The following is a 14,044-nucleotide window of genomic DNA, read 5'->3' as shown; positions in this document are numbered from 1 at the left end:
CCTTCATGGATGGAATCCATGAAGGTAAAAAAGCGTGTGCCTTTACAATCAATTTAAGCTAGCTATACGTGGTTCCTGATCAACCAGCCTGAGTTAGCTCCTTGGGTGGACCATTTGCCACCCTCCAGTGCAACATTCTTTGAAATAAAAAATCGAAGGAGCTGAACAACAACACTTTGGCTGAACAGTGGCTGCATCCAGTCAGTTACAGCAGCTGTTTGGGCATTCTGACTGGTGCCGGCTGTGCAAATACAATGGCTGCAGCAGGAGAATTATCCATCCATGCTGTATAGCATGATGAAGGTACCAGTTATATCTTCTTTTTTGCTTAGGCAGGGCCAACCTAAACTTTTACAGGAAAAGTGCGTAAAGTTCAGCTTTCTATATATCTGGATCTACTGATAATTTTGAAATGCAGTTTTTATTAAAGGTATCCCCACGAATGCATTTTTTCATCCTATGCTTAGAATTGTGACCGGATTACTTTTACTTTATTTTTTTATAGTTATGTTTAACGACTCAGATTTGGAGTGTGGTGCTGAATGTATCGTATAACATTGTTTATCTGCTTCTAACTTCTGGAGATACTTTAAAATGTTCCATTTAGTTTAAACATTTAAGTGGTTTTGACTGTTTAGATTATGTTGGTTGCATGTTTCCCTGAAGCTAACGTGGTTACGATCTGATTGCTGCAGGCTATGCTCTCCCACAAAGCTGTTTATTGTTGTAATGAGTCACTGCAAACCTCAAACCACCACTCTACCTGGACCTGTTGTGACAAGCTGCAGAAACCTGTATTAGTGAAAAGCAATGTGTGTGAGATAGAACCGCATTTCCATCCCGTCTTGTCATTGCCATCTGGTAAGAACACTTTCATATTTCTATTGCAGGTTGTTCCCTTCAGTATGGAGAAAATGTAATGATCTACTGTATATGTCAGAGATCTAACACTGATGTGTAAAAATAAAAGAACAAAGGCCAACAGCTCAGTTTAGAACTAGCAGAGATGTTTATATGAGCAATTCATTCTGTATGCATTCCGAGCGTGTAAAATTTTCCCACCCCTGCTACCCATTTACAGTTTTTTATTTTTTTAAATGCCTTCCTTGTCAGTTTTTTTTAATTAACTTAATTTCAAGTAGATATAAACCTGATTTTATGAAATTTAACCTGGGCACATATATCTCTAGTGTTTTCTTATCTCTCTCCAAAGCCCTAAGTCCTGTGTCTTTCTGCTGCTCCTTTCTTTTGTTATGAGCATGATCACTTCTGACAAGTTCTCCGACAACCAAGATAAAACCAGCCTGACATTTGTGTTGGGGATGGCGCTCTAAAAAGATTAGCAGAGAGCTGGTCTATTCACAGCACAGCTCTGCACATTCCTTCCTTCCTTTGCCTATATGGAGGGGGGTGTTTCTTTTCTCCAATCAGCTGTCACACAGTGTATGTCAAGACTCCACACCCAGTGCTGAACACAAAGAAAAAATCTCTAACACAATGTGCACTTTCTAAAGAATATAGCAAGCTGAAGACAGCAGATATACATGTAAAACGTATGTAGGGAGATTTGTTTCATCTCTGTGTATCATCTGAGGCTATTCACTTCACTGGGTATATGTGAGGGTTTACATCCACTTTAATTTAAAGTATATGTAAACCCTCACCTTGTAAAGCAACCTATTCAGTTTAAAATAGAATTAAAAAGCAAAACATTTAAAAAGCAAAATGACCAGCTTTGTGGAGATACTGATTTCATTTTTCAGCAGGACTTGGCACCTGCCTACACTGTCAAAAGTACCAATACCTGGTTTAATGATCATGGTATCACTGTGCTTGACTGGCCAGCAAACTTGCTTGACCTAAACCCCATAGAGAATCTGTGGGGTATTGTCAATAGGAAAATGAGAGACACCAGACCCAACAATACAGACGAACTATCAAAGCCACCTGGGCTTCCATAACAGCTCAGCAGTGCCACAGGCTGATCTCCTCCATGCCACACCGCATTGATGCAGTAATTCATGCAAAAAGAGCCTTGGCCAAGTATTATTAAGAGTGCATACTATACTGTACATGGACATACTTTTTAGAAAGCCAACTGTATTAAAAATCGTTTTTCTATTGGTCTTATGTAATATTCTAATTTTCTGAGATACTGAATTTTGGGTTTTCACTAGCTGTAAGCCATAATCATCAAATATAAAAGAAAGAAATGCTTGAAATATATCACTCTGTGTGTAACGCATCTATATAAAATATGTGTTTCACTATAACTGGAGAGTGAAAAATCTGGTGCAGCTCTGCATTGTAGCCAATCAGCTTCTAACTTCAGCTTGTTCAATTAACCACTTTACCACTAGAGCATTTTGCTGTCTTACGTCTGGGCCACTTTTTGCGATTCGGCGCTGTGCGAATTTAACTGACAATTGCGCGGTCATGCTACGCCGTACCCAAACGAAATTTACGTCCTTCTTTTCCCACAAACAGAGCTTTCTTTTGGTGGTGTTTGATCACCTGTGCGATTTTTACTTTTTGCGCTATAAACAAAAAAATAGCGTTTATTTTGAAAAAATAACAATATTTTTAACATTTTTTTATATGAAATTCCCCCCAAAAAAGATGTAAAAACCAATTTTTTTTTTAATTTTTGGCCAATTTGTTTTCTGTTACCCATGTTTGGTAAAAAAAATTGCAATAAGCGTATTTTGATTGGTTTGCGCAAAAGTTATTGCGTTTACTAACTAAGGGAAAGATTTATGTCATTTTTGGTGTTTTTTTTTTTAACGAGTAATGGCGGCGATCTGCGATTTTTTTTTGCGGGACTGCAACATTGCGGTGGACAGATCGGACCCTTGACTGACATTTTTGACACTTTTGGGGGTACCAGTGACATTACTGCAGTAATCAGTGCTATAAATATGCACTGTTACTGTAAAAATGACACTGGCAGGGAAGGGGTTAATTTTATTGGAGAGGGAGGGGTTAATGTATGCCTGGTGCTTACTAACGTGTGGGGGGGGAGGTGACTGAGTGAGCCAGGGACAGATCGGATGTTCAGCTATGCTGAACACTCCGATCTGTCACTCCCTGTCACTTAGGAGATCCGCCCGCTCTGTTTACACAGGCGGGCGGATCTCCAAACTGGATTCCCCGACGATCGGGGCAGAGCAGCGGCGATCGCCGCCGCTCCTCCCCTGGCCCGACTCCCGCTGTGAATGAAAACAGTGGGAGCGCGCCTCCGGCGGCGCGCGAGCGCCGCCTACAGGGGGAGGAGTCTGGCGACATAGGTCTACGTCGTCAGACCTACAAGAGCCACTTTGCCGCAGTAGTACTACGGTACTCAGCGGTAAAGTGGTTAAGCTTTGACATAAAGACCTGGAAGCTAATTGCTTTCTATGCAGAGCTGCACCAGATTTTGCATTCTCCAGTTTTCGTAAATCAGCCTCAATATGCCCCCTGTAATTTCCTCCCTAACCGTTAGGCCTTGCTCACATGGGGTGTATTCCTGTGCGAAGGCCATGTTTACCCACATGGGGTACACAAGTGTTCTGTGCATCCCTCTGCAGGCAGTTCAGGTTGACGTCATTTGGAATGCAGTGGCTGCACAGACGTTGCGTCTCAATTGACATGAATAGGACTGCCTGCATGGGGATGCACTGATCTCGGGTACACCATATGTGGGTAAATGCGGCTTTGCATTAGTGTATGATGTAATGTGCCACATGTGAACGAAGCCATATTCCTGTTTTAAAAAAAGACCTAGTGAACCTGCCATAAATACAGCCTTAACTCCCTTAGCGGTAACCCCGAGCGTGACTCGGGGTGGTTTTTTCATGCTAGGATCGGTATCCCCGAGTCACGGTCGGGGTAGATGTGCAGAGCCTGCAGCAGGGTTCCTTACCTTCTCCTGGCGATCCAGCGATGATCTCCCATTGCTGTGATCGCCACCGAGATCCCCACCGCGCCGTCCGTCGCTCTGATGACTTCCTGGTTCCGTTCCCTGCAGCAGCAATGGTGCATGGGAGCGGAACTGGGAGGGAAATTCAAATGTTGAACCAACACAGACACATAAAAAGGAGGTGATACAATGTAATCTGAGAGGATTACACTGTATCACCTTAGTATCAGAAAAATATCAAATATTATAAATGGTCAATTATATTATATATATTATATATATATTATATATATATTATAAGAAATTATAATTTATAATATAATTTATAATATATTTATTATTAATATAATATTTATATTTTATAATATATATATTATAAATTATAAATATCAAAAAATTGTACCGCTTTTGGTACATAATTCCTGACATAATCATACTGCCATGGAGGTTAATGTAATAACTAGTAATGGGCTGTCCCAGCTGGCTGCCCCACATGTGGACTACAGAACAATGTGCCAATCAGCACTGTGCTCTCATCTCCCTAACTGCTCCTGACTAGGTGGGACAGAGACATTGAATCTCATCCCTTAGTTGTGGCTATCTGCTTCTCAACCTCACTTGCTCCTCCTTGCAAGTGGTCATGGGAAATATAGTTCTATCAAACCCCTCAGGACAATGTGAGGTGATGTTTCGGCACCGTTATGCTTCTGAAAAGCACGGATGTTCTCTGTATGAAAAATGCTTTCACACAGTTTTGTAGGGAAACAAAGAAGCTTTGAGAAAAGAACACATGACAGCCATAGTCCCAAGTAAGTGTGCTTCCCACAATGATAAACTTCTTTAAAAATAATAAAACTGGAGATGTGCCCAGGAACACTGGATGCCAGGTTCCTGACCCGCAGGGCTGCTATTAATTTTAAAAGGCACCCCCGCACATTGGAAATCTTAAAGTGTTTTGGTTTCATGCACCTGCCCTGCTGGTGCGTTTTGGAAAAAGGGTCAAGGGCTTTTTCCCGTGTTTCCCATCGGTGTAAATTAAGGGCCTGCTTTACCTGCACTAACGCACCAGCACAAAACGTAGAGATGTGAACCTAGGATAAGGCTCTCCTGTTTAGGGGGAAAACAGGACCAAAATACATTGCGAGGCAGTTGAATAGTATCTGTTCATCTGATAATTCACTAATTTACAGTATTTCACAAAAGTGAGTACACCCCTCACATTTTTGTAAATATTTTATAATATCTTTTCATGTGACAACACTGAAGAAATGACACTTTGCTACAATGTAAAGTAGTGAGTTTATAGCTTGTATAACAGTGTAAATTTGCTGTCCCCTCAAAATAACTCAACACACAGCCATTAATGTCTAAACCTCTGGCAACAAAAGTAAGTACACCTTAGCCTTTTTTTCCTCCCCGGTGTCATGTGACTCGTTAGTGTTACAAGGTCTCAGGTGTGAATGGGGAGCAGGTGTGTTAAATTTGGTGTTATCACTCTCACTCTCTCATACTGGTCACTGGAAGTTCAACATGGCACCTCATTGCAAAGCACTCTCTAAACGATCTAAGAAAAATACATTTTTCTCTACATAAAGATGCCCTAGGCCAGTGATGGAGAACATTGGCACCCCAGATGTTTTGAAACTAAATTCCCCATGATGCTCAACTACACTACAGAGTGCATGAGCATCATGGGAAATGTAGTTCCAAAACATCTGGGGTGCCAAGGTTCGCCACCACTGCCCCAGGCTATGAGAAGTTTGCCAAGACCCTGAAACTGAGCTGCAGCACAGTGGCCAAGACCATGCAGAGAATTAACAGGAGAGGTTGCACTCAGAACATGTCTCGCCATATCCAGATGTTGTCTTTGGGAAATAGATGTATGAGTGCTGCCAGCATTGCTGCAGAGGTTGAAGGGGTGGAGGGGTTAGCCTGTCAGTGCTTAGACCATACGCTGCACAGTGCATCAAATTGGTCTGCATGGCTGTCTTCCCAGAAGGAAGCCTCTTCTAAAGATGATGCACAAGAAAGCCTGCAAACAGATTGCTGAAGACAAGCAGACTAAAGACATGGATTACTGGAACTATATGTCCTGTGGTCTGATGAGACCAAGATAAACTTATTTGGTTCAGATAGTGTCAAGCCTATGTGCCGGCAAACAGGTGAGGAGCACAAACACAAGTGTGTCTTGCCTACAGTCAAGCATGGGGGTGGGAGTGTCATGGTCTGGGGCTGCATGAGTGCTGCCGGCACTGGGGACAGGGCCGGACTGGGTATGAAAACCAGCACTGGAAAAAAAGACATACCAGCACCATAGCATTGCGTCATTATACCAGCGCAACGTCATTTTCAGCGCAACATCATTTTCAGCGCAACGTCCCTCCCCCTAATACAATGCTGACCCTCCCTCCCCCTAATAAAATGCTGTTCCCCCGGCCCCTCCCCCTTATAAAATGCTGACCCCCCCCTCCCCCTAATACAATGCTCTTTCCCCCCTATCCCTAATACAATACAGACCCGTCAGCAAGCCCCCCTCCCAGTACAGACCCCCCAGTAAGCCCCCCTCCCAGTACAGACCCCCCAGCAAGCCCCCCTCCCAGTACAGACCCCCCAGCAAGCCCCCCTCCCAGTACAGACCCCCCAGTAAGCCCCCCTCCCAGTACAGACCCCCCAGCAAGCCCCCCTCCCAGTACAGACCCCTCAGTAAGCCCCCACCCAGTACAGACCCCCCAGTAAGCCCCCCTCCCAGTACAGACCCCTCAGTAAGCCCCCCTCCCAGTACAGACCCCTCAGTAAGTCCCCCTCCCAGTACAGACCCCCCCAGCAAGCCCCCCTCCCACTACAGACCCCCAGCAAGCCCCCCTCTCAGTACAGACCCCCCAGCAAGCCCCCCTCTCAGTACAGACCCCCCAGCAAGCCCCCCTCTCAGTACAGACCCCTCAGTAAGCCCCCTCCCAGTACAGACCCCCCAGTAAGCCCCCCTCCCAGTACAGACCCCTCAGTAAGTCCCCCTCCCAGTACAGACCCCTCAGTAAGCCCCCCTCCCAGTACAGACCCCTCAGTAAGCCCCCCTCCCAGTACAGACCCCTCAGTAAGCCCCCCTCCCAGTACAGACCCCCCAGTAAGCCCCCCTCCCACTACAGACCCCTTAGTAAGCCCCTCCACTACAGACCCCTTAGTAAGCCCCTCCACTACAGACCCCTTAGTAAGCCCCCCTCCCAGTACAGACCCCTTAGTAAGCCTCCCTCCCAGTACAAACAGACCCCTTAGTAAGCCCCCCTCCCAGTACAGACCCCCCAGTAAGCCCCCCTCCCACTACAGACCCCCCAGTAAGCCCCCCTCCCACTACAGACCCCTTAGTAAGCCCCCCTACCAGTACATGCCCCCCTCCCACTACAGACCCCCCAGTAAGCCCCCCTCCCAGTACAGACCCCCCAGTAAGCCCCCCTACCAGTACAGACCCCCTAGTAAGCCCCGCTCCCACTACAGACCCCTTAGTAAGCCCCCCTCCCAGTACAGACCCCTCAGTAAGCCCCTCCCACTACAGACCCCTTAGTAAGCCCCTCCCACTACAGACCCCTTAATAAGCCCCTCCCACTACAGACCCCTTAGTAAGCCCCTCCCACTACAGACCCCTTAGTAAGCCCCCTCACCTGCGATCACATCACATGTGGCGCATGACGTCTCGTCTGTTTCACAGGAGGATGGACCATCCTTGTCGGCGCCGTGAGAGACATTCTTCAGCAGCCGCGCCAGCCACAGCTCGCCTCAGCTCATGCACCGCCGCCGATCCGCCGCGCAGGGGCAGCCGCCTCGTGACGTCACGCCGCTCACAGCAGCTGACGTAGGAGAGATGGAGCCCAGCGGGGGGCGGGGCAGTGCATGCCTGCAGTGGCCAACCATTGTCAGCGGCGCCGGCGACCGGCGAGCGGCCCCAATCAATGCAGCGGCCGCCAATGCTTAAAGCGGCGCTGCGGGCAGCCGGGTCTTAAAGCAGCGCTGCGGGCAGCCGGGTCTTAAAGCGGCGCTGCGGGCAGCCTGGTCTTAAAGCGGCGCTGCGGGCGGCCGGGTCTTAAAGCGGCCCCATGGCCGGCGGCCCATCGGGAAATTTCCCGGTATCCCGATAGGCCAGTCCGGCCCTGACTGGGGAGCTACAGTTTATTGAGGGAACCATGAATGCCAACATGTACTGTGACATACTGAAGCAGAGCATGATCCCCTCCCTTCGGAGACTGGCCCGCAGGGCAGTATTTCAACATAATAACAACCCCAAAAACACCTCCAAGACGACCACTTCCTTGCTAAAGAAGCTGAGGGTAAAGGTGATGGATTGGCCAAGCATGTCTCCAGACCTAAACCCTATTGAGCATCTGTGGGGCATCCTCAAACTGAAAGTGGAGGAGCACAAGGTCTCTAACATCCACCAGCTCTGTGATGTTGTCATGGAGGAGTAGAAGAGGATTCCAGTGACAACCTGTGAAGCTTTGGTGAACTCCATGCCCAAGAGGGTTAAGGCAGTGCTGGAAAATAATGGTGGCCACACAAAATATTGACACTTTGGGCCCAATTTGGACACTTAGGGGTGTACTCACTTTTGTTGCCAGTGGTTTAGACATTAATGGCTGTGTGTTGAGTTATTTTGATGGGACAGCAAATTTACACTGTTATACAAGCTGTACACTCACTACTTTAGATTGTAGCAAAGTGTCATTTCTTCAGTGTTGTCACATGAAAAGATATAATAAAATATTTACAAAAATGTGAGGGGTGTACTCACGTTTGTGAGATATTGTATATGCCCAGTTTAAAATGAAACTAAAGGCTCCAGACAGTCCAAACGACTAACAAATCCAGTTACTATGTGATACACGGGCACCTTTAAAATTAAAAAAAACAAACAAACCTGTATTCAAGTCTGTATTCCTAACTCAGAAAAGTATCTTCTATTTCTTTCAGCCTTCTCCAAATTCCTTTTTTTTTTTTTTTTTTTTTTTGCGAATGTGATTGGTCTTCCTGTTAGAGGGTGCCATTGTTTGTTGTCCATGGTCCCACTATATTTAGAAACGTAGCCACTCTCTTTTTTTTTCACTCCCGAGATGGACTAGAACTATGAACTTTGGGGATTTATAGTGTGTATAGTGCCTATAACCACAACTAACGTGCACTGTTCGTTCCAAACAAATGGAAGATAGGGGAAAAAGGAGAAATTCAGGAATAAGAATGGATTTAAAGCAGATGTAAACTGCTGAATGCTTTTTTTTTATCCTGCAAGATAAATCTGCAATGTGCTAGTATGCATTGCCGCGCATGCACACCGGAGCTGCCATTTATGGCACAGGGCTCTGAAGGAACAGCACGGATGGCCATTCCTTCAGAGCTCATGCTCCAGTGATGTCACTGGCTGCATGTACAGTAAATATCTCCTAAACAGTGCACATTTAGAAGATATTAACACTACCTATAGGTAAACCTTATTATAGGTTTACCTATAGGTAAAAGTCAGTGATGGAAGTTAACATCCACTTTATTGAACAATATCCAGAAAGCAATGGGCAGGACTAGGTGTGGCCAGGTGCAAATGACAAGCTACAGACTTGTGAATCAGCAGTGTCCATATTGATGGCTACGCCCCCTGCAACAATTTTTAAACCCACTGTAGTAAAAGCAGGAACAGCCTACATGAGAGGGACAACGCTGCTCTGAATTTAGGAGCAGTGCAGCATTGTTGCCACACCATCACAGGAAGCTGCGTTAGGTGGACTTTATTGGCAGAGCTTAACAAGTATTTCTGGGACTAAGAGAAAACTGTAAATGTCTATATACTTAGGTGCTCAAGTACACTTTTTAATGGGAGGCCGTAGTTCTACTTTTATGTTTTGTGATGGTAAAGATGCATGTGTATTTTTTTTGTTTAAGTAAAATAATTTGTCTTCCAGACCTTCCTCTTCATTTATACCTTGGTGCTTTGCTGAAGAACAGAGAAATTAGAGGAGATGATGTGGACACCACTCACCACCCTTACTGTAAGTCTGCTCAGATATTTCATTTTATTTAGATGGATCCTAATTTTCTTTCTCATTTTAAAATGGTTTAACTTTTTAAAACCTTTCACAACTTTCCTTAGTTATTTTGAAATGGATAAAAAGTGCAGGCACCTGTAGCGGCTTAAGAAAAATGTAGCTTGTAGATATGGACTAACAGTCGAAACTCTGCTTCCGGGTAGTGTCAAAGCTTGCGTCTATGTTCCACTCTCTCCAATTCCCATTTGGCTTATCCGTGTGATGGGTTGCCTCGTCAGGCAAGCTTCAGCTCTATGTGGTAGTGCCAAAGTTTTGCCTGCCATTTAGCTGTAGCTGTTCTTAAAGCGGTAAACCACTAATGATCTAAAAAATAGCATACTAGCACATTATGAGAAACTTACCTTAGAGCGAAGCTCTCCAGCGCCGAAATGTCAACAATGAGATGGCTGACATCTTCCCCCTGTCTTCCTTCTGGGTTCGTGGCCTCCAGCTACAGCCTCCAGCTACATGAGTGGCCAGGGGCGTAATGATGTCACACCCGCACATGCATGCGGGAACCGCCGTTTCCAGCACAGGCTCTGAAGGTCCGGCACCGGTGTCTACAGCTGCATGCACACTGAATATCTCCTAAACTGTGCACGTTCACAGTACCTACAGGTAAGCCTTATTATAGGCTTACCTGTAGGTACAAGTAGTAGTACAGAGTTTACTACCACTTTAAAGGTACTGCATTGATAAATGTATTTGGAAGTCACATAAAGTTATCAAATACTCAAATTAAAGTATAACTAAAACTTTATGGATTAGAACACTTGTTAGTCTTTACTGCTGTCTGTGTCCCCCTCTCTATTTGTCCTGTTTACCATTATCATTGAAAGTGAAAGTTAAAAGAAAATCTCAAATTTTAGGTTGTCCCCAGAAAAGTAATAGAGGGAAATCTTCCAATGAGGACACTAATTATGGTGACCTGGGGGCCCCCAAGGAATTATCTTAATTTGCAGAGATTTCTTCTTACTTCCTGTTTGGCTGTGGGACAGGAAGTGAAGGGAAATCTCCGCAGTGGGACCCAGATGCCGAAAAAAAATTCTGCACTGGATTATAACCCTCCCTTGTTCTATCTAAAATGAAAAAAAAAAAAGTTTTGCCTATAGTTCTACTTTAAGTCTGTGCCACATGGAAAATCAAAAACCTTATCTTAATGTAATCCATAGCTGAGTCATTAAAAGTAAATAGTGCTCCCAAAAACGTATAAGGAAAAATTGTGACCCTGCTATGCTTAATAACCCTAAAGGACAGCTCTTGCATGATCCATTAAATAAGTTTATATGCTACATATTTGCTTATTCATCCCAAAACCCCAAAATTAATAACAAATATCAATACTCTATATTCCCAAAGAATAAATAAATAATATAAAGTGGATGGGAAGATTATACACTTTGATTAAAGCGCTTTGTGGATGGACTTTTACTGCATTGGACACTTTAATATATATTATGAAATTTCGATAACACCGTACACTTTACCGACCGCAATGTATTATTATTTATTTAATTCTTTTGGAATATTGAGTTTTGATATTTGTTCAATTGAAGTGAAAACAGTTCTATAAACCACGCTACAATCTAAAAATAATAAATGTGCGGGTGGCTGCAGACAGTATGTGTTCCCACATCCATAAATAAGGTGAATAAAATAATTCCAGTTGTGCCTCAAATTTTTATTTTTTTCACCTTATTGATATTTGTTATGACTGCTGTGTTTTTGGATGAAATAGCACATATGAAGTATGTGACGATGTTCGCTGTCACTGGGAGTGAGGGACAGATACTTGGCGGACGCTGAGAGAATGGTTTAGATGTCTTCAGATGGGAGAGTGATATTTGTCAACGGTGTCTCTCAAGAAATGTGGAGATTTGATCCCACTTTGCACTGTGAGACCTGTGGTTTGTTGCCATGGAGTGTATGACACCTAGATGTGTATTCCATGTGTTTCAATGTAGACGGACAGACTGTCATTGGCAGTCTTGTCCTATTGTCTATCTATTGAGATGGAATGTGGATTGTGTTAAGTCTGCCTGTCCCATTGTTAAATGTTAATGACCTCACATTGTTCTGTCCAGATGGCCAGATAATTAGTTCAGGTTAATTCTGTTTCTGTATACAACTTCATCTGCATAGAATAATGTAATCAGGCAACCCCTGACCTGTGTGTAGTAATTTGATCAGGAGTGGGTGTGCTCATGTGTGTATAAATTGAGTGTGAAACTGTTCAATAAAGGAGAAGGCTCCAAAACTTGAACAAGCTAGGTTGTTGGCTAGCTTTGTATGAGGGTGGCTGGGAAAATCTGGGAAATATGTTCATGACTGCACGGAAGCAGTATACTGACGGAAGACCACAAGTACAGTGTGGGTCGGCGGTTCGGTTAAAAAGTATATGAATTTTTATATTGGATCATGTAAGAACTGTTCTTTAGGGCAGTGTTTCTCAATCTTTTTTTCAGTCAAGGCATCTTTTAAAATTATGGACAGTCTCAGGGCACACCATTCAAAAATTTAAAAAAAATTCGAATAGTTTTACATAATGCAGCAACATCCACACACGTAGCACACCCAGCCTTAGAGGTGATTTATTCTACCAAAGCAAATATACTTTTGAACACTGGTACTAACTAGTAGTCCGATGTTTCTCTTCTCCCTCGGTTTTTCTCCATCACTCGGCTAATGTGACCCCAGCGCTGATGGAGAGAGGCAGGGGAGGGTCAAACAAGGATGCTGAGCAGGCAACCATCATTCTGCTTATTTACTGATTATGTCATTGGTTGATAGGACGCCTGTTGCTAGACATTCGTAATGGTGCACAATAAAAATCTGTGGCTTTGTGTAACTAAAAGACAGGCTTGTTCCACTCGCAGGCTTTTATACAATTTTTAGGCAACTTTTAGACCTTTTGCTAAGGCACACCTGAAGATACCTCAATGGGCCCCAGGGTGCTTGGGCACCCTGGTTGATAAAGGCTGCTTTCTATTTATTATGCATAGCACAGTCACAATTTTTGACTTGTATAAAGTTATCCTATGGAAGTGTGGTTCCAACTCTAAACGGTAGAAAGAGGCACACTAGTACCTATGAATAAATGACTACATTTAGAAAAATGTTTGTCTGGACGCAGTGGCGGAGCCAGAGGGTTAGCTGGGGTGGCAATTGTCACCCCAGAAGAAGTCCTTGCCACCCCTGTTGCCACCCCAATCCTGGGCGGGTGGCCGGGTGCATGGCAGCGGAGGAATCACAGGGCAGGGGATCGCCGTACGGCCGGGAGCTGCGGAGGGAGGCGGATGGAGAGCAGGGAAGACCGGACTCCTGCCACTTACACAGCCAGTGGTGTCGGCAGGGGGGGCTGAACGGAGCTTCAGCCCCGAGTGTGCCAACCAAAAAGTCCCGGGTCTCGTGTGTGGATCGTCATCGTTTTAAGTTATTTGCCTGCCCCCGCCCCGAGTGTCAAATATGCCATTGCATTGCTCCTACTTCCTTCGGCTCTCAGCTGAGCTGAGCAGCGCTGCAGCCAGAAGAAGACGGAGGGGGGTGGAGGCGGAGCCAATGCTAGGCGGCAAGGAGAGGAATTTGAAATCCTCCTCCGCTCCGAGAACCTCTTCTGCTGTCACATGACGAGCGGAGGAGGATTTCAAATTCCTCCCCTTGCCGCCTAGCATTGGCTCCGCCTCCACCCCCCTCCGTCTTCTTCTGGCTGCAGCGCTGCTCAGCTCAGCTGAGAGCCGAAGGAAGAAGAATGTGAGTGCCTGAGGGGGGAGGGGGGGAAAGAAGGAAGAATGTGAGTGCCCGAGGGGGGGGGGATGTGAGTGCCTGAGGGGGAGGGAGGAGGAAGAATGTGAGTGCCCGAGGGGGGGGGGAGAATGTGAGTGCCTGAGGGGGAGGGAGGAGGAAGAAGGTGAGTGCCGGAGGGGGGGGAGGAAGAAGGTGAGTGCCTGATGGGGGGGGAGGAAGAAGAAGAAGGTGAGTGCCTGAGGGGGGGGAGAAGAAGGTGAGTGCCTGAGGGGGGGGGGAGAAGAAGGTGAGTGCCTGAGAGGGGGGAGGAAGAAGAAGGTGAGTGCCTGAGGGGGGGGAGAAG

General features: G+C 45.4%; 1 protein-coding gene across 2 annotated transcripts in view; it reads left to right on the top strand.

Annotated features, from left to right (window-relative positions):
- KANSL1L (KAT8 regulatory NSL complex subunit 1 like) overlaps positions 1-14,044 on the top strand; it is a 147,028-nt gene that overhangs the window by 86,854 nt on the left and 46,130 nt on the right. For both annotated transcript variants that reach the window (XM_082261898.1, XM_082261899.1), the window contains exons 7-8: positions 696-861; positions 9,835-9,921. In XM_082261898.1, coding sequence (XP_082118024.1) covers positions 696-861; positions 9,835-9,921 — 253 coding nt within the window. The remainder of the gene's footprint in view (positions 1-695; positions 862-9,834; positions 9,922-14,044) is intronic.

Source organism: Pelophylax lessonae (genome assembly GCF_965119305.1).
Source record: "Pelophylax lessonae genome assembly, chromosome: 6".
Taxonomy (NCBI): Eukaryota; Metazoa; Chordata; class Amphibia; order Anura; family Ranidae; genus Pelophylax; species Pelophylax lessonae.
This window is presented reverse-complemented; position numbering and strand designations above follow the sequence as displayed.